Source organism: Ochotona princeps, chromosome 19, assembly GCF_030435755.1.
Source record: "Ochotona princeps isolate mOchPri1 chromosome 19, mOchPri1.hap1, whole genome shotgun sequence".
Classification (NCBI taxonomy): domain Eukaryota; kingdom Metazoa; phylum Chordata; class Mammalia; order Lagomorpha; family Ochotonidae; genus Ochotona; species Ochotona princeps.
Window position 1 is genome coordinate 50,486,598 of NC_080850.1, and position 26,406 is coordinate 50,513,003.

A 26,406-nucleotide genomic window follows, 5' to 3' on the forward strand; every position below is an offset into this window, starting at 1 on the left:
GCTGTTGTGAAACCCAGAGGTCTGCTCTTCAAGGGACCAGCATCAGCGAATGTGGACCTGAAGCCCAGCTCCGGTTCCCAGCTAGTAGACTTGGAGGCAGTACCTGGGCCCCTGTCAGTCAGCAGGGGCCCAGAGGAAGGCTCCAGTCTCTGCAGTCAACCTAGTCCAGTCCTGACTGCAGAAGGCACTTAACAGTGAGCCAGCAGATGGCAGAGCTCCCTACTTGAACTTCAACACTTCTCAATGGGAACTCCTCTCACCTGCTCTGAGACATGTGACAAGGCTGCTGCTGTATCCTGCCTTGAGGAGCAGCCACCCATCCCCCCTTCATGCTCCAGTGCCTTATCTCACTCCTGCAAACGTGTCTAACACCCCAACAGTCAGTGAGTCTGGCTGCACTGCCTTCCCCTGGGCTCTTGATATTGTGCCACACACGGGCTTCCATTTTTTCCCATGTATTACAATGTCTTGACATCTCATAAACCTTTCCCGGCAGAGAAGAGAAGGCCTCCTCTTGGGCAGGCCCAGTGGGGACGCGACTTACTATGCAAACCCAGGCCCAGTCTTCCATTTGGCCTGTGCAGAGCCAAGCAACGACCTAGGCAACTATCTAAAGCTGTTCACCTGTCCTGGCCACCTCCCCTACAATCACCCCCACAGGCCAGATCCAGGGTCCAGCTGCTCCTGCTCCACTATGTCTTCTCATGGCTGAGCCTGCCTGGCTAGTCCTGAGAGCAGGTAACCTGAGAACGAGGTGGAATGTGTCACAGCAACACCTGTTCTGCTAGACTCTGACTACCCATTCATCAGAACCTCCCAGGAACCACACTGCTTCCAACCCATCAGGTCTGTGGGGCGGCCCCAGACAGAGCCAGCTTGGAGTCACCTGGTGAGCCCTGAGGGCACACGGGGGACACACAATAGTCAAACTACCTTGCCTTGAGGTCACTCTGATTAAAATAAACAGCCTGCGCCTTCCTTCCTGGCTGACACTGGACACACCCAACAGGCCATCCAAGAGGCCCTGTGGTGGCTCCAGGAACAGACAGAAGCTCAGTATGGACTTCACCCAAGACCCATAGGCAGAAGGCACTGGGATACCCGCACCCCCACTTCACACAGATGGGGCACATGCCTGATCGCAACCTGAGAAGGAGAAACTGGTTTGGATCCTGGTCAGCTGTGTCCTGGTCAGTTCCAGAGCAGCGGCCAGCAGGCTAGAAATGGTAGCGAGCAACACCTGCTCAGGCAACAGCCACTGCAGGCAGAGCCCAGCCCCAGCCATGCCCATCAGAAGATGCCATGTGCACAACCCAGTCCATGGGAGAGGGCAGCCCCCGCCCAGCACTGCCAGCCCTACACCCCGGCTGCTGCTCAGTGTAATGCTGTTTCCAGTGCTGGCCAGCAGGATCAGCACTGCCCTGCTGTCTACACATCTTAAGAGAGGCTGCATCACCTCACTGGGCCCACCTCACTGGGACCCTCACCCCTGGCAAAGGCAGTTTTAGCTCACAGTCCAACCCTACCACTTTCAGGACTATAGTCCTTGCAGGGGGTCCCCAGCTCATCCAGACACTAGCAGGCCTGTGCAGTCTCCTGCAACGTGCATCCCAGGGCTGGGGTCCATCCATAGCACAGCAGGTCTACTTAACCTGATGTGTACAGCCTGGCAACCTGGTCCACAATGAAGCAATTTCCAAAGCTGCAAGGCCACACTTTAATATCCACTCAAGGTCAAGGTGAGCCTCCCACCCACCCAGGAAGGCAAGCTCCTCCCCCTCCACAGAGAGACCACAGGTCATTCACCAGAAAGCCCTTCCCCAGGAGTGCCCCCTACCCCGGCAGCTGCAGAGCCCCAAAGCAAGGCTTCAGGGCACAGGTGCACTAGAAACACAGCCCCAGTCCTCCCCAGAGGGTGCCCCTCTATAGGCCTCCATGGCCTGGCCTACCCCACAGAGCACTGCCCAAGCACAGCAGAAACCCCAGCCAGGGCCGGCTCTGCAACCAGCCTCCAACCCAGTCAAGCAGGGTTGCCTAGTCACAGTTCATCCACACCAGAGTCAGTCCCAACAGGGGCCTGGGTAACTTCAATGCATTCCAGCATCTGCCATCCCCAGGGGAGCTCCTGCTGCCCATACATGGCAGGCCAACAGGGCTCGAGCCCTGGTTGATATTCACCAGCATGGTAGGTCCCAGCAGAATCAGACTCACTTTGCTGCCACAGGCCACCAGTCTGGCACCGCTGCAGTAAGAGCCACTGAGCAGCTCTCAGTGGTGGGAACATGCAGAGGGCCACTGATACGCTCTGACCAAAGCAGAGCCAGCCCCACATCCTCCAGGCCTGCCCTGAACTTGCCCGCTGGCTGTCCCGTTGCAGTCAACACAACGGAGCCAGGGACCAGGCCACTAGCAGGCAGCCGGCCCGATAGCCGCACAGGGAAGAGACGCTTGCGGATGACGCCAGTGTGGTGGGTGCGGGCAGTCAGCTCCTGGCCCACGTAGCAGCCCTTGGTGAAGCTGACGCCATTCATGAAGGCAAGGTTGGACTCCAGGGGCAGGGCCATGCCCGGGGGCAGGTCACGGATGCCCTCAGGAATACCTGTGGGAACAAGCAGAAGTAAGCACATCTGGCATAGCCGGGCACAGCTCGCCTGCCTGGCCTGCCCCTACCTTGCAGGTACCGGTGCCGGTGATATTCCCGGAGGGCCCCAAGGTGACCACCAGGCAGTAGAGATGGAGCCATGTCACAGGTGAGGAGCCGCCAGCCCATGCGTATGGTCCGGGGATCCGGGGTGAGGATGGTGGGAGTCCCAGCCTCCTTGGGCAGCAGCACATCACCAGCCTCAGGGGAGCTGGGCAGCACTGCCCATACACACAGCTCGGTGAACAGTTCAACTGTGACCTTCCGCCGGACCCTGTAGCGTAGCAGGTGCTCCTGCAGTTCACTTAACACAGGGCGGTCACACTCCAGGAGGAAAGCAGGTGGCGATGGCAGCCTGTGGAGAAAAAGGCAGGGGCTGTGGGGACAGGTGGTGAGGGGGCTGCACTGCCAGAGTGCATGCATGCACAGCCCTGCCCTCACCAGATGCACTTGCATCCCCAAAACCCAGATGGGCACCTGCTCTGAGCCAACAAGCAGACAAGGGGCCGCACCGAGACAGCTCACGCACAGCTCACACTGGCTATCCTCCGGAGCACACCCATATATGTCAGGCCCCCCTCAAGGCCCACATTCCCTGGGATGTCCATGCCCTTCCTACCAGCACATCCCCACGAAGGAGGGGGCTGCAAGCCCCCTCAGCAGCTGTAGGCACACAGTGGGAACTCACAGGCCAGGGCTTCCCACTTCCCAAAGATGGGTCACAGGGCAACTGCCTCTGCCAGGCAAGTGTAGAGCGAAGTTAGTACCCAAGACCATGGGGCAGCATGAGAACCACTATTGGTTGCCTAGGAAATGAGGTGTGAAGTCACTGTGTGAATGGGTAGTGAGCGCATAGGGTCTCCAGACCCAAAATGGAACAGCACCCACTGCTGCACAGCGAAGTCCACAGCAGACAGCTTTGTCCTCTGTGGCCAGAAGGTGAACTTACAGGGGCACACTGACACACATTCTCCGTGGCCAGAGGCAGACACACAGAGGCATGCCTGCTACACGGGAAAGGGCTCCCCAGGCATCTGCAATGAGGAGTGACCACTCAGTCCAACTCTGCTACCTAGGGCAGTCCTCTGAGGAGCGACCAAAACTAGGTAAGATACCGAGAGGGACAACACCAATGGTTTCACAAGGTGGGAGCAGATTGCCACCCACATCCCCTACGGCAGTGCCTGGTTTGAATCCCAGCGACTCCATGCTGATCTAGCTTCCTGTTAGTGTGTCTGGGAGGCACAGGATGCTGGCCCCAGGACTTAGCTTCAGCATGTCCAGCCATGACTATTGCAGGCATTTGGGATGTCAACCAACAAACAGATCTTATCTCTGCTGCTGCCTTTCAAGTAGGTACCTATGAAGAGGGCCGAGGGAGCCACCTGCACTCAGATCATAGCCAGGGACCCCCAGGACTCACAGCAAGAAGCCCATATCTCAGACCCCTCAGTCTCACACCTAAGACTGGGGACACAGCCTATGGTGCTAAAGTCACTCAGCAAGAGAAAGGACAATGACAGACAGCTGGATGGCCCTGAGGGTACCACATTGAGTGCTAGCATGTGCCTGAAGTCACAGATACAGAGAGGGAAAGCAGCTGCATGGGCTTAACAACAGAAATACAGCCCAGAACTGTCACCCAGACCCCAGACTGTCACCATTGGGGGACCAGAGTAACCATCGGGGGGCAATATGGTCGCCCAGACTCCAGAATGACCGCTGGGGTCGACATAGTCGCCTAGACCTCAGAATGACGGTCATGAGTCAACATAATTGTCCAGACCCCATAGTGACCGTTGGGATCAACATGGCACCTGGATCCCAGCGTGACCACTGGGGGCTGACATGGTCACCTAGACCCCAGAGTGACCATCAGGGCTCAAAGTGTCGCCCAGACCCCAGTGTGACTGTCGGGGGTGGACATGGTTTCCCAGACCCCAGAGTGACCATTAGGGGTGGATGTGGTCACCCAGACCCAATGTGACTGTCATGGATGCATGCCACAACTGCATAGCTCCAAGCAGGCCACAGACGAGAAGACACTCTGAATCCAGCAGAACAGTTGAGACTCAAACGCCAACACAGCCTGTGGTGAGAAAGCAGTTGGCATAGCCAGCTTAAGGAAGAGCTGAACAGACTCTTCCCTGACGACCCAACCTCACACCAAAGGAGGTTGTGTCTGCATCTTCACCAAAGCCACACGGCACCTACAGCAGTTTCATTCAAATGGCCGAAATGTGAAGTCCACTCAATGTCCTTCAGGAGGTGGACACAGCACTGCTCAGTGTTGGGAGAGAGCCTTGAGCTGTGATGGACAGACGATTAGAAAGGACAATGCTGGGACCCAGAGAGGTGAGCCATGGAGGGGACTTGCAGGGCAGCAGCTGTTCTGACACAGTGAGGGTGGACACAAGCCACACAGGCTCCTCCAGACCCACAGAATCCAACCCCAGAGGGACCTCTGCTGAGCTGCAGGGATGCCAGCAACAGCAGTGGGCATTGTGGGTTCATCCACACTTAGAGACTTACTTATTTACTTGTTTACTAATTTGGAAGGCAGAGTCGGCCTGGTATGATAACCTAGTGGCTAAATCCTTGGCTTGCGCAAGCCAGGATCCCACATGGGCAATAGTTTGTGTGCCAGCTGCTCTACCTCCCATCCAGCTCCCTGCTTGTGGCCTGGGAAAGCAGTCGAGGACAGCCCAAAGCCTTGGGACCCTGCACCCATGTGGGAAACCTGGAAGAGGATCTAGAGTCCTAGCTTCAGATCAGCGCAGTTTCAGCTGTTGCGGTCACTTTCCAATAAAAATAAATACATCTTTAAAAAAAAAAAGACAGCCACAAAGACCCCAGTGCAATGGCTTAGTGGCTGATAGTCACCTTGTAAGCACCAGGATCCTATATGGAGGCTGGTTCATGTCCCACATTGGAGCATGCTTTCCATCTAGCTTCCTGCTTATGATCTGGGAAAGCAGTGAATGACCCAACATCTTAGGACCTTCACCCACATGGGAGACCTGGAAGATACTCCTGGCTTCCTATAGGCTCAGCTCTGGCCGTTGTGGCCATTTAAGACCAGCAAATCAAAAATCTTTCTGTTTGTCTCTCTTTTTCTCCATAAAACTGGCTTTCCAGTAAAAGTAAGTAAAAGACTCCAAAAATCTTTACCAAAAAAAAAAAAAAAAAAGGCCACCAAAAGGCTATGGGTTCCTCTCAGAGACAAGAGCCAGCACTATGAGGAAAAGGTGACTCCAAGATCCAAAATTGGGACAAGAAAACAAAATACTTGAGAAGGGCATAGAAGGGACATACACACAAAACACACCACAGACACGGGCAGAGTGCTCCCGGAGAGCCCTGCCATGCTGCCCCTGCCTGCACCTCACCCCAGCCGGGGCAGAGAAAACTAGTGGGGGATGGGGGGCAGCCTTTGCATCCTCTGGCACTTAGCAGGTGCCATCCCATCAGGCCTTTGGCAGGGATCGCTGGACAAAGGAGGCATCAGAAGTAAACGTCCCCTGGCTACAGAAACCTTGGTGAGTGAGCAGGAGCAGGCAGGGGAGCCTCACACCCACATGGCAAAAGACCAGGTGCTGCTTGGGTAGACAAAGGCTAGAAAAGCATCACACCCCAGCCAGCAAGCACACACAGCCCGGTGACATGAGGTTCTATGCACACAGGCTGACTGCAGCCACCTGGCCTCGGATCACCTCAGGTGTGGTCCTGTCTGCAGGCAGGCCCTACAAGGTGCAGCTACCGAGGGACAAGCTCACTCACATCCCACCGGCGCCATTCTGGGACTCTGCGGGGTGGGAGGAGAGAATACCCCGGGTTCCACAGCAACTGCGACTCCCAAGAACTCTGTGCTTGAGAACCCACCTAGAATTTCGCTCGGACAGCAAACAGACGCCCCTGCCAGGCCATGACACCACTCGGAACTCGTCCACCTGGGCCGCCCAGCTCGCTCCAGAGTAACAATCCTCCAGCCCGCGACCACTTGGGGAACTCTCCCCGACCCGCCCACCACTCCCCGACCCGCCCACCACTCCCCGACCCGCCCACCACTCCCCGACCCGCCCACCGAGGGCCCCGCCCCGCCCACCGCGCTCCACGCCCCGCCTACCGTGCCGCAGGCGTCCATCCCCGCCCCGCCCACACCGCTCCCCCGCCCCGCCCACCGCGCCTCCAGTGCCCCCTCCACGCCCCGCCCACCCCGCCTCCAGTGCCCGCCCGACGCCCCGCCCACCGCGCCTCAGGCGTCTATCCCAGCCCGCCGTCCCCTCCCGCGCCGCTTCTGACGCTCACCCGTACAAGATGACGTCGTAGAGCGTCCGGCCCTGGACGTTCAGGAAGTGGGCGTAGACCGAGCGGACAGCAGGATGAGTCACACCTTCCGCGAGATCCGGAAGCGGCAGCTCATTGGTCAGCAATCCCAGCAGGAAGGGTGCCGCGTCTGGGCCGTGCACGCGCAGCAGGGCGCGCTCCTCCAACGGGAAGCAAGTCCAAGTGGTGTCTTTGGCTGGGCCGCCGCTGGGACGATCAGAGCCGTAAGCCCAGCGGCGCCTCAGGACCACGGGGAGCCTCCACCGCCCAGCCGGCAAGCCGAGTCCGGGAGCAGCGCCCCGAAGTAGCGTGGCCGCCGCCATTTTAGACAGGAGTGAGGCGGCGGGCCGCGCGGGCGCCACAGCGGCCCCTGGCGGCGGCCCACGGCATTGGCGCGCACGATAGGCGTGGGGGCGGAGCTAGCGAAAGGCGCGAGCCGCGGCCTGCCCATCAGCGCGCTCGCCCCGCCCCGTCAGGCGGCGGGCGCCGGTGTTCACACCAGGCTGGTTTGCCCACGTAGTGTCTGCCGTGATCGTCGAACGCATGTCCCGTGGATTCACTTTAGCCATCTCCGAGACGCGTACCGACTCAGCATATGCTCACCTGCGGTGTGATCTTGTGTGTAGGGCCCCCACTGGGTGGCAGTGCCCACAAACGCGTGACCCCTCACTCTTAGGAACGTTTTTCCTCAAGAAGCACACATGAGCCCCGGCTCTGAGTGAGGGGCCCCTTTTGAAAATTGGGGTGTCTGGGGGAGGGAGCAGCGGGCGACTGATAACACGCAGACTTAGAGTAAAGCCTGGGCTCACTCCAAGATGTCTCCAAATTCGCCCGCTGTCTGGGAACATCAGTCTCTACGTGCCTGAGGTTGTAGGATGTGGAGGTGATCAAGGTTAGGTGACGTCACCAGGGCAGGGACCCACCGTGTATAACCAGAGGAATGACCCAAGCTGGCACACGGTTCCGTGTCCACATGGAGCAGTGCAGAAGTCCCCCATGGCTACCTTCATTGGCTGTCGCAGCAGCTGCCACTGCTGGCACCTGGAACACCATGCATCTCTGGGTATTAAAACGGCCCCCATCCTGGGTGAGAGTGCCGTGCATGCTCCCAGACACCCATGCAGGACATAAGTGCGTGTACGGTGCAATGCATTCCAAGATGCGCATGCAAACACACACTTGGCTGTAAACTGAAGTGGCCTTTATTTCACTGTGCCTGTTCAGCACGCAACCTATGGTTTAAGTAACCCAGGAGTCCCTTTCCTATAGCGTGGGTGAAACCCCAGCCCTCTGCCAGTGGCCTAGGCCAAGAGGCAGAGGACAGGCCAGAGGAGAGGCTGTACTGCCCACCCCACCCCACCCAGTCAGCTAGGAACCCATAGTGAGGTGCAGTGCAGGAAGGGGTGCAAGGGCCTCTCCCTACCCCTGGTGCTCTTGGATTTCAGCTTCCTGCCAAGAAGAGCTGGTTCTTGGCAGGAACCAGAGTAGGGCCTGGGAAGGGGGCTCTGTACTCCCTGGGGGCAGACAGGAGGAGACTCAGGCTGGACGGCGAGGGCACTGAAAGGAGGGTCAGGCCCTGCCCCACTGCCCCCACCCCTCACCACCACAGACCAGAGCTGACAACCCTTCGTGGCTCCCATTCTCATCCCAGCAAGCCAGGACTGCCACAGGAACTCGGCCCTTTCCTGTCCCCTGCCGTCTGAAGCTGAGGAGCAGCAGTTGTCCACTGAACCACCACAGGCGAGTTCAAATCCAAACGGTGGTCTTTCCATCCCTGCTGCCAGCACTGCCCTTGTCGGAGGCAGCCCTGGGCTTGGCACCCAAGCGCTCTAGCGGCCCAGCACGGCCCGGCTCTCCCACAGTGCCCCCAGACATGGCGCTTCCGGTCCCAGAAGCTGGCACCCCGGCCCTGGGGGACAGCCCGGGGACAGCGGGAAACCCAGAGCAGGGCGGACTCTCCTGCTCAGCGGCTGTCGCCCCGTCACGCAGCGCCTGCAGGGCCAGGTTGGCCAGGTTCTGGTCGTGTGTGCGCGCCGCTGCCCGCACGACCAGGCTGTAGTCAGGGGGGCAGGCCAAACCCGTGGCAGGGAAGGCACAGGGCACTGGGCGAGGTGCAGGCCCAGTGCCTGGGATCTGTGGGCCGCGCACGGCATCCTGCGCGCTTCCCAGGCCCAGGTGCGCCATCTCACACAGGTTCAGCAACAAGCACAGGCAGCTGACCACATACATGACCAACAGGAAGACGGTTTTCTCGGTGGGGCGCGACACAAAGCAGTCCACAACATGGGGGCATGGTTGGCGGCTGCAGGCAAAGAAAGGCCGCACCTCAAAACCATACAACAAGTACTGGCCCACAAGGAAGGCCACTTCAAGGGCCGCCCTGACCACCAGCTGCACCACGTAAACGCGCATCAGGCCCTCACGCTGGATGCGCCTCCGCCCGTCGTGCTGTGCCGCGGGGCCCAGGGTTGCTACTTCTCTGCCCCCGCCCGTCCCCTTGGCGGCTGCTTCTCCCGCACGCTCCTCCTCAGCACACTCTGCAGGGTCCTCGGGCACTCCTGGCTCATCCTCTGCGTCCTCACCCAGGCCCAGCATGGGTTCCTCTTCGCCCAGTTCGGCAGGCTCAGGCCAGCCAGGAGGTGCTGGTGGCAGGTGCGCACGAGACAAGCGCCGGGCCCCAGCTCGGCGGCGCAAAGCACGCCTCCGCTCCTGCTCGGAGATGCGCGCCAGGTGATGCACAGCGTAGCCCAGGTACAGTACGGAAGGCGTGGAGATAGCCACAATCTGGAAAACCCAGAAGCGCACGTGCGACAGCGGCGCAAAGGCGTCGTAGCAGACATTGTCGCAGCCAGGCTGCCGGGTGTTGCAGGTGAACTTTGCCTGCTCGTCTGAGTAGATGGATTCACCGCCCACGGCCGTGAGCACTATGCGGAAGACCACCAACACCGTGAGCCAGACCTTGCCCACGAAGGTGGAATGGTTGTGGATCTCTTCCAGCAGCCGTGTCAGGAAGCCCCAGCTCATGTTGGTCATAGGGGCAGGCTGGTGGGCGGGACCTGCGGCCAGGCAGTGGTCAGTTACAGGCGCCTGCTTGGGGGCTAGAGGCTTAACTTGTTTCCCTGGCCACCTTCTACCAGGCCCCCACCCTGCCGGTAACCCCCCCAAGGGCCTCCCCAAGAGAGCCAAGTGTGTCACCCAGCCGGCATGTTGTCAGGGTCATGCAGGGAAGGGGCTGAAGGATGGGCTGTGGATGGAGCAGAGATGCACTCTGGGATCTAGGTGAGGGAATAGGGGTCTCACCATGGTCAGGGCACACATGAGAAATGAGCTATGCAGCGGGGAGGGAGGCAGGGTGGGCAGAGCTGGGGGTCTATAGGGCCCCCTCCCACTTGGGTCTCTGCTGTCATGAAGGCCTGTGCCAGGCCAGCCTCCCACCAGCTGCCCAGCCGGCCCTGGGTCTGTACAAGGGCAGGGAGAGGGGGACTGGAGAACTAGGGACCACCCCAGACCTCGCACTCTTGGCCACAGCTGATGGATCACAGACCCTACCTCCCAGGGCAGGGAACAAACAGGGACACACCCTGTGCTCAGGACACCCAGAGGGAACCCTTCTCCCCAGGGCAGTCCCTGCCCTTCATGTGGAGACACAAACCAAGAGCAGCCAAGGTGTATGCCAAGCACCTCCCCAGGTCTGCCACCCACCAGGTCTCAGTGTGGAACAGAGTGCAATCCCTGCAGAAGACATCTCTGGCCCCAGAACCCAGCACCCCCCAGTCAGTCTCTCTGCCATCTCCCTGGGAGTACCTGCCCCCATGGAAGGTGTGTAGCCTCCAACCAGAGGACCCAACCTCAGGCCTAGGCAGGCCCCTCTCTGCCATGTCCACTCGGAGACCTGAGCATGTGGCCATACTATAGCACCCATCTGCCTCAGCCACTGGTGCCACCCTCAAGCCTTGCAAGTGGGGTACCCACCTCACATCTACACAGATACACGTATCTGCATGCTCACAGGGGCTTGTAACCACAAACTTCTAGGTCTAGGGGCCAAGTCCCTCCCCTTGGTGGTTCCCCTCACTCACCAGCTCCTGGTCAGTGAATCCCAGCGCAAGGGAACAAGTGATCGGGAGGACCCTGACGCACTGAGGGATCCAGGATCTGGAGCAGGGGTGTCTGGACCCAGGAACTCATGGCTACCTACAGGGCTCACCAGAGCTGCACGTGGTGGAGCATGTAAGTGCTTCTGAGGGGCCACCTTCAGTGGGCAGCCCTCTGCTGCCAGAGGATGGAGGTGAACAAGCTGGGAGTGGACCATCACCACAGCTTGGACAGCTCCTTCAGGCTGGGACTGTGTGTGGCTACTGTGGGGAGACCCTGAGCTCATCAGCCCTACCCTTTGAAAATGGAGCCTTGGACACAGCAGGTATAGGCAGAAGGGGGCTGGGGAGTACATGGCTTCCTCTGAGCTCTGTACATTATGCTTACAGGCACCAGGGTCTCAGACTCTCCACTGCCCAATACAGGGCACTGGTTCTTAATTCACAGAGGGACCCTCACTCTCTCCTGCCCCACCGTCAGCCAAGGGACCACATCCACTTAAACCCACTCCGGTGTAGCCCATGGCCTGTGCTGACCAAGACCTCCCTGTGCAGCAGCCAGGGCCAAGTCCTATTCCCCAGAGCAGCACTGCCCCTTGTCCCTGTCCATAGTGGTTCCTCCCTGCACCCCACCAGCCTGCAGTGCCCTGGGGAAGCTCCATGGCAGCAGGAGGGTCTGCTCAGCTCCCCACTTGGTTCCAGCAGGAAGATAAGGAACCAGGGGGGTTGGGGTGCAGTGGGGCTGTACAGGGAAGCTTGCTTCTCCCCTACCTCTACACACACTGCAGCTGGCCAGGGTTCCCTGGCCAGTCCTACTGCTGGTCACGGGTCTTTCCAGTCACCTACTGTCCCTGAGCAACCCTAGACAGTAGCCACAGAAGACGCCCCCACCCCAGCAGTTCCCCCTGGGGAGCTGAGGGGGATCACTCCCACCCCAGTGTTTGAGGGGGTCCTGGGTGATGCCCTACCTTCTCCAAGCCAGAAAATGTGAGACTTCCCGAGCTAGTCCACCTGCTAGCCGCAAGCTGGTCCTTCCTACAGGAGTGTGGCCGGGCTGGGGCCACCTCTCACCACCAAGCACAATGGGGGAGAGGGAGGGGCCTTCAAGGGCCCCATTGTTCCCCCCAGTCTGAATCCCTTATTGTCTCTGTGGGAGCTGGCCAGCAGAGCTGAATGATGCCAACCCAGGCAGTAGGGGGGTCCTGGCCTGCACTTGTCCAGGCCTCCAGGTGGCAGCCTAGAGCCACAACTTCTCCCCACAGTCCAGGCTGGCTGTCTTCCTCCTCACCTCAGGGCTCTCTGTCCAAGCCTGCCCTCCCTACAAACCAAAATGCACTTGGGGGTCTGGATGCACACAGAACTCCATGGCCTGGCCATTTCTGTTGAGGCTCCTTGCCTGCCCCCTTCATCCTGGGAGTAGCCTTGCTTGTGCACCAGGGCTGCAGCTGCCCTGGGGCTGAATGACAATGAACACCCCAGCCCCAGTTGGGACAGGCTGCAGGGGTGGAAGTGGGGAAACAGGCGTGGCTCCTTGGGAAGCCCCAGCCTCAGAGCTCTGGATCTCAGGGTCGAGAAGCATGGCATGACCCCAGCCAGGAACAGCCAGCCTCTCTAGGAAACTCAGGCCTGGGAGTTGGACACTTTCCCCTGTTGTCAATGGGCACCCCTGGTTCAGGATCAGGAAGCAGACATGGCACCAGGGACTATCTCTGCCCGGGGGTCACCATGTGCTCCCAGCCCATCTTACTGGTCAAGACATGCCCTAAAGGTCTGGCTGCTGACTGGCTGCCTGTTGCAGACACTGGCAGCTGGGAGCAGTCAGCAAGCACTGGATGACTGGTAGACCAGCATCATAATAACCAGCACGGAGAGCAGCCCCAGCTCAGCTCAGGAGACAGCCCCCAACCTGGGGCCATGTCCACTTGCAGCAGACATTAACCCAACCATTGGTTCCTTTATTGGGTGTCAGCCCCGGCTCCAGCGGGAAGGACAGGGATGAGGGACAGGAGTGGGCAGAGTCAGGGCACAGGGGACAGTGGGCGCTTGGGGCCCTGCAGCCATGGAGGCCAAGAGGCAGGCAGCAGGCACCTGTCCTGGTTCTGGGTGGGTCCTGGGTATCCAGCCAGGTCCTCAAGCATGGTCAGGTCCCTGAGCTTTCTTGATTTCCTGCCAAGAGAAGAAGGGACTCAGAGGTGGCTGGGACACTGACAAGGGCAGGGGATGCTTGCCCTCTTTCCCTACTGGTCCAGAGGTTGCAGTAACCCTGCCTCAACTTCCACCATCTGGTACATGGGTGACATGGCTAAGCCCCAGGCCCTCCTGGCACCTCCCAAGGGGCAGAGCAGGGAGGCTGGGCACACCTCAGAGAGTGCTTCCTTGAGGATTGCATAAGCCTTGTCCAGGTTGTCGTTGATGATGACCAGATCAAACAGGCCGGGCTCCTTGCCTGCAGGGAAAGGGCACAGTAAACCACCCTGCTCCCTAGAGCTCTTGCCTGACTATGCAGCTGACCACTGGACTAGGTCACTGCACCACACAGGTCAGCTTTTCCTGGCCCAGCCACGGGCAAGGCCACCAGGGAGCTAGTCCTTATGCATGTTCCCCCCTTCTTCCTGGAAACCCATTACTGTGAGACAGTGAAGGGGCAGACTCACAGAGCCCTGGCTGACATGGGGTAAGACCCTGGCCCCCACCTTCCAGAGGCTGAGACATGGGGCCCCAGGACGGGGATACTCACTGCTGTCCATGTCGGCCCGGGCTGCAGCCAACCGCTTCGCCAAGCTCTCCTCAGTCTCAGTGTTGCGTTGCCTGAGCCGCTGTTCCTGAGACACAGGTCTGAGTGTCAGCAGCTTCCCGGACGCTTCCCACCCTACAGGATGAGTCCTGGTACATGTGGTCCCACCGCCCCACTGCCCCAAAGGTCCCACCAGCACGTCCAGGGAGGGCGGCTGCACAGAGATGTAGATGGGCCGCAAATCAGTCTTCTTGATGTTGCGCACGCCCTGCAGGTCCACGTCCAGCACGCAGATGCGGTTCATGGCCTGCACGGCCCGCACGGCTGCCTTGCTGCGGGAAAGAAGGGTGAGTACAGGACACGCCACAAATCACTCCTTGCAGGAGGTTGCCCAGGACCATACTGCCTGATTCTGCCAACCTAAGGCTGCCAGGGGTCTGCAGCTGGGTCAGCCCCAGCAGGTCCTACACAGCCTGAGCATCTTGGGCAGCCTGGGGACACCTGTCCCTGACCACCCTACCCACTACATCTGCAGCCATCTGCAGCAGGGGGTCAGATGCAGTTCCCCCAGTGCCATGACAACTTAGAACAGTGTCTTCAGAGGCATGACTGGATCCAGCAGCTCTGACTCAGGGAGGCCCTGAGGCCCTCATGAGAAGGGCCAGTGAAATTCATTGCCCAGGTCAGAGAAGGAGGCTGCTGTATGGCTCGCATACCTATAGCTGGAAAGACAAGGGGGTGGGCACAGGATCTGGCCTGGAGAAGCCTGTGCAACCCTCTCAGCTTGGGGGGTGATTAGTAACCCTGGAGAGACCCCTGTTGCCTTCCCAACTCCCAGGGCGCCCTGGTCACTGGAGAGGCCCCCGCCACCCTCCCTGCTTTCAGAAGGGGGGTTGGCTAGTGACCCTAGAAAGAACCTGCCACCACGACCTCATCGAGCGAAACGCGCAGCAATTCATAACTAGAGAACTATTAACACCACTTGGGCACATATCTTGGAGCATGCCCCACATCCGGGACTTGGGGTGGGCGGGAAACCGGGTGGGGCTTCTCCCTCAATGTCCCCCTTTACCTCAGATGCAGGATGGAAACAATATGGACATAAAGGCATTGCCCACTTTCCTATCCCTCTGAACCTTTTTTTTCCTTTTTTCTTTTTTTTTTCTTTTTTTCTTTTTCCTTTAACTGTAATTAACTATGTAAAGATTGTCAACAACAATACAATAAAAAAAAAAAAAAGAAATAATAGTAAAAAAAAAAAAAAAAAAAAAAAAAAAAAGAAAGAACCTGCCACCAACCCAGTTGGGGGGGGACCCTGGTGACCACTGCCCAAGGGGAAGTCTGGCCCACCTTGTCCCGTACAGGTTCCCTGAGAACTCAGCGTGCTCAATGAAGTCTCCGGCAGCAATGTCGCGCTGCATCACCTCCCTGGTCACAAAGTAGTAATCTGGCAGAGCAAAGGTGTCCATGTGTGACTGGGCCCAGCACATATTCATGCATCTCTTTCCCAAACCCAGGGCTGCTCCCAGGCCCTGCAACAGGGCCCACCCACCAGGTCTCAGCAGAGTCTACAGGTGCTGAGCAGGGCACAAGGTCAGGCCACCTGCTGTGGGAACAGCTCCTGGTGGCCACCTCAGATACCAGGTCAGGATCACCAGTCCTAGGTCCTGCCTCTCCTACTGGACATGCATGCTAGGGACTGCCTGGTCTAATCAGGGATCCCACCCAAGTGAACAGGCAACAACAGGCGGGCCTCAGAAGCCTTCTGATCCCAAGGATCCCCTAGTGCCTCCCCACAACAGCCAGTGCCTGATAGCCCACACCACCCCATGACAGCCAGTACCTCCCCGCACCATCCCGACAGCCAGTGCCTGACAGCCCACAGACCTTTGCCATTCTCCTCGCCAGGCCGCGGGTCCCTTGTGGTATCTAGGAGAAAAACAATCACCCCACATGGACCCCATAGCACTGCAGCCCCAACCCAAGCTGCCCTGAGGAAGGAGGGGCTCAGAGGCCAGAATGTGGGAGCCAGTTGGTGCTGACAGGGCAACTAAGGGCCAGGCTGAGCACACAGCCCCCAGGGACAAAGAGGAGGGGTGAACAGCATGCACAGGGTTGGGGCTGCAAGGGGTCACAGGGAGAGGTGGGGCTACAGGGGGTCACAGGGCAGGAGTGGCCCTGCGCTAGGTACTCACGGGAGACACTGAAGCCGAAGACACCACTGTGCTCCTGCAGCAGCCTCCTCAACAGGGTGCTCTTCCCAGCCCCCGATGGCCCGCTCAGCACCACAGGCCTGGGACCTGACATGCCTGTGGGAGGGGGCTCTGTCCTCACCACGCTCCAGCCCTTACTGTGTGTTGTGTGTGGAGGGGGTACTGTGCAACCCTGGCACAGCTGTCCCCTCATTCAGGCCACTCTGAAACTCTTAAGAAGCAGCTCCAGAGTCCAATCTGTGGTGCCCCATCCCTTCCCCTCAGCAAAGTGTCCCTGGCCCAGACCTGTACACAGACCTCCTTCCCTCTCTGGGAGACACATACACCCTCCCCATATGGACCCTGCTGTGGGGTCCTGACCCTGTACCCCACCTCTCCCTGGGATTGCCCATGGGGCTGTGTCAATGTCCACTAAGTCCTAACCCACCTGGGACAGGCGGCTGGAAGGAGGTCAAAATTCCCCTCACAGCTGCCCCAAAGGCAGATGGACACAGCATAGGGCTCAAACACTGCTGCAGGTGCCAACCCAAGGATCCAGGTCATCCCAGGGCTGAACTGCTCCCAATGACCACTGGCTCAGCTGGTATCCTCCTGCCCTTCACCTGCCCCCGGGCAGGCCCTCGCCTCTATAGCAGGGATGGCACCCACCTGCTCAGCAGGGTGCAGCCGGTGTGGTCAAGCCTGGGGCACAGCGACAGTTGCTTTGTATGAAGAGCTGAGGACTAATCCTGGCCAGTCTGCCCTGCCCCGTCCCTGTGCATCAAATCCCCAGTACTGGGCCCCCAATCCCTGCTCAAAGCTGGCCCCACCCCCTTGCTGTGCAGAAAAGGCCACCATTCATCCTTGACTTTGAGGCGTGCACCTGGCACCCAGCCCATGGCAGCAAACAAGGCATGCAGCGAGGGACAGGGTCTGGGTTTGGGGAGCAAGCGGACAAGCCAGGGAGAGTGAGGACTAAGGCACACACACTGCCACACCTGTCTGGGCAGGTGATATCCAGGAGGGCTCCACCTGGACCAACACCTACAGAGCCACCTGAGGGCCACAATGGCTGCAGGATGTTCACACTGGCTGCTCAGACCAGGTGGCTGTCCAGCTGGGTACCGGCTGTGTTCTTAATCCCCAATGTAGGCCACCACAGTAATCACACCAAAACAGCAATGCTGAGATCCACAGTGTACCTGAGGACATGTGGACACACAGGCCTGCATGTGGACATACCACACAACACACATGCATGTAACAAGCACATACTACATATAGGTGTAGGCACACAGTGTATACCTAATGCATACACCATTGTTCATTTGTGCCCATGTACAGACATGCAGACAACATGGGTGTGACACACATGCATATGACCGTAATATGCCTTCATATGTAGATCACATGTGAGCACACAACATGCCTTCATAAATGTGCAAGCACCTATAGATCACACACATAACTACACATGTATAGGATACACAAATGCATGTACATGCCACACACTATACATGACCAGACACACATAGCCATGTGATGTACACACACAATACACATACCACACATATTTGCATGTTCTGTGTACACCCACACATACAGTTACAATCACTGACAAGGACCATGTTCTAAAAAGGGAACTCCTCCATGTTACTAGAATCACGAGTGAGTCCTGTACCCTGTTCCTGCAGCCTCAAGGCTGCCCCCACAAGAACCTTAACCATACATCACCTGCAATCCCCACCTGCTCTGTGTCCCCAGCCCCCAACCTCACACATCCCCCCTCCGGACCAGAATGCTAAGTGGCCCCACAGCCTTGCAAGGATCAGCAAGCCGTAGTAAGTGTGTGACTTTCCACAGCTCCTGGGCCCTTCTCAGGTAAAGCAGGCTCTCAAGCCTCTGCAGCCTCCTGGGAAACAGCGCACACTCCTGCTTCTTGTGCAAACTCACGAGAACCAAGACCTGAACACAAGAATCATAGGAGCTGAGTATGTGCCCAGGACCCCACACTGCAGAGAGCTACACAGGGGACCCCACGTGCTGGATAGGGAGGTGGGGGACCCCACACTGCAGAAAGTTACACAGGAGACCCCACATGCTAGATGGGGAGGTGGGCCTAGGGTCCTGAGCAGACTCAGTGCTAGGCTCCATGGCTTCTGCTCCCCCTGTTCTGTTGTGCAGACTCCTTCTTGGGGTCACCTGTCTGATACAGTGGCCTCCAGGCTCTGGGCCGTCTTCAGCTCATGCCACCAGGCCCTGGGAGGGACATGCTCTCAGTCCTGTCAGCTTCAGTGGTCAGCACAGGGGACTCCTGGGGCACTTCTGATCACTCTGCCTCCTAGCTCAACGCCTCCCCATGGAGGGGCACCCCAACCCCTCTTTCCAGCAGGAACACTGGGGTGCTTTGTGGGGTTCATCACCATGACCTTGCCCTATTCTCTGTTCCTCTGCACCATCCCCCACATCCCTGAGGGAACTCTCCTCTGCCCACTGTCTGCAGCCCAAGGTGGCTTCCCTTGTCCTGGGCCTGTGAGGATGTGAGGACAGGGGACAGGCCTGCGTATGTTCACTTCTCAGAGCAAACCCATGCCCGTGCTTCATGCAGCCCACAGAGTAGGACCTCCATGCACCCCAGGGGGCAGGGCACAAGGACTGGTGAGTGCAAGATGTATGCCTGCCCAGAAAGGCCTCAGCATGGGTATAAGGAAAACCTAAACTCAATATGGGCAGCAGGGAAAGCCAGGCCACCTAGAAGCTGAGACAGAACTCACGTGAGGGGGTCCCAGGAGGAGGAACCAAGGAGGGGATCAGGGCAAGGCTGGCTCATCCCTCTCCCCACCCCCGAAGGTCCCCAGAACCCAAGGCCAAAGGGTGAAGGCTCGCGGCCGTGCCACTCCCTGGCACACCTCTCACCAGCACCCTGGGTACTGGACAGGGTTCTACGCCAACCCCTGCTCCCTGCTGCCCAGGAGAGTGCAGACTGGCCCCTGACATGGCTGTACTCACACTTCCCGACTTGTTCCCCAGATTCTCTGGACCCATGGTGTGTGACCACAAACCCACCCAGAACACACATGCACACACAGCATCAGCGCCAGTGCCCACACGCCCTCAGCAGGGAGATGAGCTGCAAAATGGTACATCACCTCCAGACCCCAGTCTCCACACCTCACTCGGACCCCACAGGTCAGGAAGAGCCCATGGAGGCAGGAAGCAGCAGGTGTGTCCACTCACAGGTGTGACAATCAGAGAAGGCCTTTCAAAAGGCAAGCATGAAGCCTGCTTCACTCTGCCGGCCCTCCTCGGCCCCTCACACTCCCCAGGCTTAAGGTCCTGTCCACCCTGACTGCCCTGGAAGCTAAGCAACTGTGAAAAGGCAAAGAGTGGAGGGCGGGGGGGGGGGGGGGAGTTGAGGCAAGGCCCGGCCGGCAGCTACATGAACCCTAACACAGGGGGCTCAAGGACCACTCAGCCTTGGGGAACCGCTGGGGCAGCTGCGACAGGGCCTCAACGGTGGACTTCCGCCTTCCAGCTTAGGGGTAGGGGCGGTCCGGCCACCACGGAGAAGCGGGGACGCAGCACAAGGTCCACGCGCAAAGAGCTGGGGACCCGCGCGGCAAGGTCAGCGAGGGCGCTGCTTCCGGGATACACGCACACCCCCTTTCCCCCTCAGAGCACCGCAACACGGCTCTCCGCCGGCGCAGACAACGGCGGGTGCTGGGCCACTCGGCGGCCGGGGAGCCGCAGACACGCACCGCTCCCCAGGCCCGCGCCCCGCACGCGCTCCAGCGCCCGGAGCCAAGCCCGGCCGCGCCGCCGCGGGGAGCGCACGGGACCTTCCCAGGCCGAGTCCCGGGCATCGTCCTCCGTGTGCCGCCTGCCCGCGGAGGACGCCTTCGGAACGGGCCCCGTCGCGGCCTCCGCAGCCAGGCCGGCCCGCGCCCGCACTCACCGTCCACAGGGGCCCGGCCCAGGGCGGCCGCCGCCAGCCCCGCCAGCGGGCGCCGCAGCATCAGCGGTCCCACGGCCTCCGCCCGCCAGGACACGTCAGGGCGCCGCGCCTGCCCGCGAGGGCGCGTCACACTTGTGCGCCGTCTCCGTCGGCCTCCCCGTGTCCCCGCGCGTCGGTGGGCGGCGGCCGGAGCATGGCAGGTCGGGGACGGGGGACCGGGGAGCGGGGTGGGGACCGAGGCGGGGCTCCGGGCGTCCTGAGGGGACCGGGGACCAGGGCCGGGGCCGGGGCGGGGCTCCCGGCGTCCTGAGGGGACCAGGGAGGATGGAGGTTTTGACTAAAATTTACGTGGCTTGTGATCTTGTAGTGGAGAATGATGGGATGAGAGCTTTGCAGGTATTGACGGCACCATTTGGCAAGTTGAAGTTCTAATTTATAGTAATTAGTTTAGTCGGATGGTTTTACCAATTTTGTGCTGTGCTTTATTTCTAATTTGTATTCAGTTTGTTTGAAAGGCAGAGTCAGAGACATATCTGCCATCCTCTGGATCACTCCCAGGTGGCCGCAGTGACCGGAGCTGCACCAATCCAAAGCCAGAAGCTTCTTCCAGGTCTCCTATATCGGTGCAGGGTCCCAAGGCTTTGGGCCGGCCTCAACTGCTGTCCAGGCCACAAGCAGGAAGCTGGATAGGAATTGGAGTGTCCGGGACAAGAACTGGCACCCGTATGGGATCCCAGTACTTACAAGGCAAGGATTTTAGCTGCTGAGCCATTGCGCCCTGCCCGGACCCCACTGTCCTGCCCACACTTTTATGCCAGTGGGTGCTACTGCCTGTCCAGCCAGGCTTGCCCCCAGCCCTAGTTCTGATGTTCACTGGTAGGAGCTCCAGCCCATCAGAGGGGGGCCCACAGTTTCCCTACTCAGCCCACTCCCAGCCCTGGATCTTGCACTTTCCAGGTGGTTTTGCAGTCTATCCTGACAGGACTTTTCCCCCGTCCCAGTACTTACCAGCTGATGCTACAGCAAAGACCAAACAGAGCAGCCTGCATGTCCCAGTGGATATGGTCATTTAGCCTGCCTGACTCCCCCTAACCCAAGTCACAATGCAGATCAACCGGTGTTGTAGCCCTCCTCAGCCTGGTCCACCCCAAGTTCTGTCTTCCATGTTCACCAGCAAAAACACAGAAACAGTGACCCAGCAGGGGAGCCCCACAGCTTCCCTGATGGACGCACCCCCCTCCGTCCAGATCTTATGTGTACTAGCGGGTGGTACAACCTAGTCTGGCATGGCTCACCTCACCTTGACATTCACCAGTGAGTGCTATAGCCTGGCTCTAACCTGGCCTGACCCCAGTTCCAGCTCATGCTGCTGGCAGGTGCTGTCGGCTAGCCTAGTGAATTCAGCCCTCGTCCCAGCCCTAATGGAACTGGCTGTGTTGAGGCCTAACCCAGCCTGCCCCATACTGTTCTGGTTCTTACATCTGTCAGTGAGAGCTATGAACTTGCCCAGCCCAGCTTACCCCCAGATCTGACCCACATATATGCAGATGGGTACTGTAGCCTGGTCTGGGCTGCTCCTAGCCTCAGTTCTTGCATTCACCAACAGAGACTGTTGTCCTGATAGAGGAGAGTTCCCCAAGCTCCTTTATCAGATCACCTCCAAGTCATAGATCTCACACCGTTGAGTGCTTGGTCCAACCTGACTTCTCCTACCTCCTGTTCTGGCATTCACTGACAGGTACAGTGGCCTTGAGTGATTGGCGCACATGTATTCCAGCTCTTACTGGTGGGTGCTACAGCCCAGCTCCACCTAGCTCACCCCCAGACCTGGTTTTCACATGGTTTAGCAAGCGCTGAAACCTAGCACAGCTTGTCCTACACACATTCTGGCTCTTGGGAGCACCAGCAGGTGCTGGAGCCTAGCCCTATCTGGCACACCCCAGACCCAGTCCACATCCATGCCAAGGGATGCTGCAGTCATGTCCTGCCCAGTTCACTGTCACATTCTGGCTCTTGTGCTCACCAATGGAAACCATAGCCCCTCAGGGGCATCCCCTTAGCTCCCCTGCCAGGCTCACTTCCAGCTATAGATCTTGCACATGCTAGTGATTGCTCTGATCCAGCCTAGTCTTGCTCAGCCTTCCCATATCGCTGGCTTCCATGAAAACTGGTAGGTATAATAGCCCAGCCTAGCATGGTCTCACCCCATCCTGGATCCTGCACATGTCAGTGTGCTATGGTTTGGCCTGGCCCTGCTCAGTCTGTTCCCAAAGCCAGCCAATACACTTGCCAACAAGTGGAGCAGTCTTTCCTGGCCTGACCAACACCCAGTCCTAATGTGCTTACCAGCGGGAGCTGCAGCCCATCAATGCACCCCCACAGGGCCACTCCCAGACACGGATCTCACACATGCTATCAGGTGCTAGGCCATTACCTGGCATAGTCCTTGCTGCATCTTAGGCTGCTAGTGGATGTTGCAGCCTGGCCTGCCCCATACTCAATCCCGTGTAACTACAGGTGGTACAGCCTAGATCATCCCAGCATGTGCCCAAACTCAGTACCCATGAGAGTCAGTGAGTTCCATGGTCATGCCTCTTTTACCCATCATCACCCCCAGCTCTTCAGCAAACCAGCAGATTTTGTTATCCTACAGGGGTGTCCCACAGAATCTGTCCCCAGGCGTTTCTTATGTGCTGGTTAGTGTCATGACCCAGCCTACCATGATCTATTATTCCCTGTCTAGCCCTGCCAGGCAGACCCCCACAGCCCTAGCTTTCATATGTGCCAGTGGGCAGTGGTCAATGCTAATTAGCCCAGCTTAGGTCTCCCATGTAGGCAGATGCACCGGTCTGACCCAAAAAGGTCCTCCAGCTATCCTGCCTTCCAGTACGCTTGGTCTTCGCCCCCTTGCTTATCTGCAAGTGCAGTGGCCTGGTCACTGCAATTCCCTAGAAGTCATTTCTCACCTGTAATGTCCCTCAGCGATCCCCCCCAACACCTTCCCATACCCGCTTCCCTGAGCAATCCACAGCCTGTGAGTGCAGGGTTCCTCAGCCCAATCTTCTGGCAGGATGGCATACTGGCCTGGGGCCCACCCACACACATGAGACCCAAGCATGTGTATCACAAGTAATTTTTTTTTAAAAAAGATTGATTTATTTTTATTGTAAAGTCAGATTTACAGAGAGACAGAAAAATCATCCACTGCGTCACTCCCCAAATGACCACAATGGCCGGAGCTGAGCTGATCCAAAGCCAGGAACCAGGAACTTCTTGCAGGTCTCTCACATGGGTGCAGGTCCCAAGGTCTTAAGCCATCTTCCTCTGCTTTCCTAGGGCACAAGTAGAGAGCTGGGAGGGAAGTAGAGCAGCTGGGATATGAGCCGGTGTCCATATGGGATCCCTGCAGATGCAAGGCGAGGACTTTAACCACTAGGTTACTGCATCAGGCCCCACAAGCAATTTTTAATACTGTGTAAGCTTCTTTCTGTATTGAAACAATAAAATGCACCATTCAGGATAAATTACTAAACCAGCTTGCAGGTAGAGGAACCACCACCAAAACATCCTGTAAGACAGCTTTCTACAGTGCAGTAAAATGGGCTTAGATGCAACAGCCACAAAGGGCTAAGCCGCACAGAGTTGCTCAGCAGGAAGTGGGTGGGGACACAGGCTAACCACAGATGCTCCTTCTATAACTTGGCCGTTCTTAAAAAAATAAAAACTGGAACAGAGGTAAACTACTTGGGAAAAGGAGAGTGGGTAATCTTGAGGCACACTCCGTGGGGAAGATGTTTGTTTGGAAGTCTTCCACCACCTTGTGGTTGCTGACATGGTTTCTGGTAGGCTTATTTCCCATGTATAATGACTCTAATTATTACAGTTATTTATCAGGCCAAATTTATTTTAGCATTATTTTGAAGAGGTTTTGGTGATGGTAGGCTGTTTAAGATTTATTTGTTTTTATTGGAAAGGCAGATCAGATTTATGGAGAGGAGAGACAGATCTTCCATCTACTGGTTCACCCCCCAAGTGGCTGTAGCAGCCAGAGCTGAACCAATCCAAACCAGAAGCCAGGAATTTCTTCCAGGTCTCCCACATGAAGGGTGGTCCCATTCTCTACTGCTTTCCCAGGCCACACAGCAGGGAGTTGGATGGGAAGTGGAGTATCTGGGACACGAACTGGCACCCATATGCGATCTTGGCACTTGCAAGATGAGGATCTAGCCACTGAGCCATAGTGCCAGGCCCCAGATATTAGCTCTTTTAATGAGTCTATTAGCAACCTTTAAAGACCTGGAAAGTTTTCATCATGTATAGTATTTTTCATTTAAGTAAATTTGGGTTTTAATGCCATTTTAGAGATGTTTGGGCCTAGGCTGGTTTTTTAGGAAGACTTGTTTAGTGGTCCTATATGGAATTTTGTTTTATTTATTTATTTTTTATTGGAAAGTCAGATATACAGAGAGGAGACAGAGAAGATCTTCCGTCCACTGATTCACTCCTTAAGCGGCCACAATGGCCAGAGCTGAGGCAGTCCGAAGCCAGGAGCCCAGAGCCTTTTCCAGGTATCCCACACAGGTGCAGGGTCCCAAGCCTTTGGGCCATCCTCCACTGCTTCCCAGGCCACAAGTAGGGAGCTGAATGGGAAGCTGCGCCGCCGGGATTAGAACTGGTGCCCATATGGGATCCTGGTGCATGCAAGGTGAGGACTTAAGCCACTAGGCTATCATGCTGGGCCTGTAGTTTTGCTTTTTGGTGATGTAATTTTGACATTTATATAAAAATGTATTTTTGGTATAAAAGACTTTTTAAGACTTACTGTTTATATACTAATTCTTTTGCTACTTTATAAAGCCTTTTTTTTTGTATATATAACGTCAGGTTTGAGGGGTTTGGTCACTTCTTTGGGGAGACAGGGCATTTGGGCTGAGTAAACTACTTAGGATTATTATTGGGTGTTGTATTTTACACAGAGACCTAGACAAGCATTCAAGTTTTTTATGGGAAACATGGCTACCTGTCCACTTAAACAACAAACTTGGACACAAGAGTTGCAATGAAAAGTGAGACCTTGTTATAATAAAGCAAGACTATTATTTTTTTTTAAAGATTTATTCATTTTATTACAGCCAGATATACACAGAGGAGGAGAGACAGAGAGATCTTCCGTCCGGTGATTCACTCCCTAAGTGAGCCGCAACGGGCAGATGTGTGCTGATCCGAAGCCGGGAACCTGGAACCTCCTCCGGGTCTCCCACGCGGGTGCAGTGTCCCAATGCATTGGGCCGTCCTCAACTGCTTTCCCTGGCCACAAGCAGGGAGCTGGATGGGAAGTGGAGCTGCCGGGATTAGAACCGGCGCCCATATGGGATCCCGGGGCTTTCAAGGCGAGGACTCTAGCCGCTACGCCACACCGCCGGGCCCAAGCAAGACTATTATTACAAACGAATGTCTGGCCCCTGTGTGGCACCTAGGTTTTATCATCACTCTAATGGCCATCTTCCTTTCCCCTTCTGGGGGATGTTTCCATCCCTATCCCCTCTCACGAGTGGTGTACAATCTTGCTCCCTGTCACAGTACTTGAACTTTGTGGGGGCTAATTTGCAAGCTGCTAACACAGGCAAGCTGCCAGTAATTTTCCACTCTTGTGTTGAAAATGGCACATATGTTCTTAGCAACAGTGTCAGTGTGAAAACCACAATCCATCAGTCCCATTTTTCCATTAGGATTCTGTAAATTCTTCCCCTGTCCAAGGGTATAATCTCAAAGTTATCAGAAATCTACACTTGTTCAAGTGTTTTCATCCCTCCCATCAAGGGATAATGCTTTAGTATAATTACTGCTTGCAAAAAAGAGCCAGAAAAGCACAATAAAACAGTTAACTGAACAATGACTTAAAATACTCATGATTAAAGATATGACAAAAGTTCACTATAATTATAAAACTGTAATGGTGATTTCCATGCATATAATTTAGCATAACTGCAAAGTTAAAGCAGATGTCTTTAGGAATTTTATTTTAGTTGTTGGGAACATATTACTAACATTTCCATACAAATACAGGTTAAGATTTACCATTTATTTCACAATGTTCCCCAGGCAATTAATACATCAAGTAAATCACAGTGTCTTAGACTCTCCCTGTTGGGGTCGTGTGGCATGTAGAATTTGATTTATGGAAGTTGGTCAAAAGTACTTGATTGAAACAAGATCAGAATCACCGTGGAAAAGACACTCATTCATTGAAGCAGAGGGATAATTAAAGCACTGGACTCCGCTCTCAATATTGAGAGATTCACTCTACTCAAGTAATCCAAGATACAGTACAGGGTAGCACAAAGCACCAGAAATCATCTTGATAAAATGTTTGTTCCCTAGACCCAGCAGCTGAAAAAAAAAAACTTTTTCACCTCCTCAGATCCATAGAAAATCGGTATTTTAATCTAAAAGGCCCCCCAAAT

General features: G+C 56.8%; 3 protein-coding genes across 6 annotated transcripts; all 3 read right to left on the reverse strand.

The window, feature by feature from the left end:
• Positions 1 to 1,704: 1,704 nt before the first annotated feature.
• On the reverse strand, positions 1,705 to 7,636 carry IBA57 (iron-sulfur cluster assembly factor IBA57). Its single transcript, XM_004586339.2, has 3 exons — positions 6,950 to 7,636; positions 2,671 to 2,996; positions 1,705 to 2,599 (listed from the first exon to the last, which is right to left on the reverse strand). The coding sequence occupies exons 1-3, from the start codon at positions 7,288 to 7,290 to the stop codon at positions 2,208 to 2,210; spliced, it is 1,059 nt and encodes a 352-aa protein (XP_004586396.2). The 5' UTR covers positions 7,291 to 7,636; the 3' UTR covers positions 1,705 to 2,207.
• Positions 7,637 to 8,631: 995 nt separating this feature from the next.
• GJC2 (gap junction protein gamma 2) lies at positions 8,632 to 10,099 on the reverse strand. The gene has a single exon (XM_004586338.2). It carries the CDS (start codon positions 9,998 to 10,000, stop codon positions 8,714 to 8,716), a length of 1,287 nt encoding a protein of 428 aa, XP_004586395.2. The 5' UTR covers positions 10,001 to 10,099; the 3' UTR covers positions 8,632 to 8,713.
• A 2,896-nt stretch (positions 10,100 to 12,995) lies between these two features.
• On the reverse strand, positions 12,996 to 20,098 carry GUK1 (guanylate kinase 1). 4 transcript variants are annotated; one of them, XM_058677508.1, is made up of 9 exons: positions 19,943 to 20,033; positions 16,986 to 17,189; positions 15,991 to 16,104; positions 15,683 to 15,724; positions 15,146 to 15,242; positions 13,989 to 14,127; positions 13,799 to 13,883; positions 13,422 to 13,507; positions 12,996 to 13,227 (listed from the first exon to the last, which is right to left on the reverse strand). In XM_058677508.1, exons 3-9 carry the CDS (start codon positions 16,100 to 16,102, stop codon positions 13,192 to 13,194), a joined length of 597 nt encoding a protein of 198 aa, XP_058533491.1. In that variant the 5' UTR covers positions 16,103 to 16,104; positions 16,986 to 17,189; positions 19,943 to 20,033; the 3' UTR covers positions 12,996 to 13,191. The 4 variants fall into 4 exon arrangements, with proteins under 4 accessions (XP_058533491.1, XP_058533493.1, XP_004586394.1 ...); XM_058677510.1 differs by lacking the exon at positions 19,943 to 20,033 and adding an exon at positions 17,782 to 17,886; XM_004586337.4 differs by lacking the exon at positions 16,986 to 17,189 and having other exon boundaries at positions 19,943 to 20,097.
• Positions 20,099 to 26,406: the final 6,308 nt, after the last annotated feature.

Bases quoted from the DNA above. Each gene is read 5' to 3' on its own strand.
- GJC2 (XM_004586338.2), bottom strand. From the start codon at position 10,000: ATGACCAACATGAGCTGGGGCTTCCTGACACGGCTGCTGGAAGAGATC.
- GUK1 (XM_004586337.4), bottom strand. From the start codon at position 20,003: ATGCTGCGGCGCCCGCTGGCGGGGCTGGCGGCGGCCGCCCTGGGCCGG. The intron at 14,128-15,145 runs GTGGGCCAGACT...TCTTTCCCGCAG, and splicing joins GGGAACCTGTACGGGACAAG to CAAGGCAGCCGTGCGGGCCG. The intron at 13,884-13,988 runs GTGGGACCTTTG...CCTGTGTCTCAG, and splicing joins CGCCCTCCCTGGACGTGCTG to GAACAGCGGCTCAGGCAACG.
- IBA57 (XM_004586339.2), bottom strand. From the start codon at position 7,290: ATGGCGGCGGCCACGCTACTTCGGGGCGCTGCTCCCGGACTCGGCTTG. The intron at 2,997-6,949 runs GTGAGCGTCAGA...TTTTCTCCACAG, and splicing joins TACGACGTCATCTTGTACGG to GCTGCCATCGCCACCTGCTT. The intron at 2,600-2,670 runs GTAGGGGCAGGC...TTGTTCCCACAG, and splicing joins CCGGCACCGGTACCTGCAAG to GTATTCCTGAGGGCATCCGT.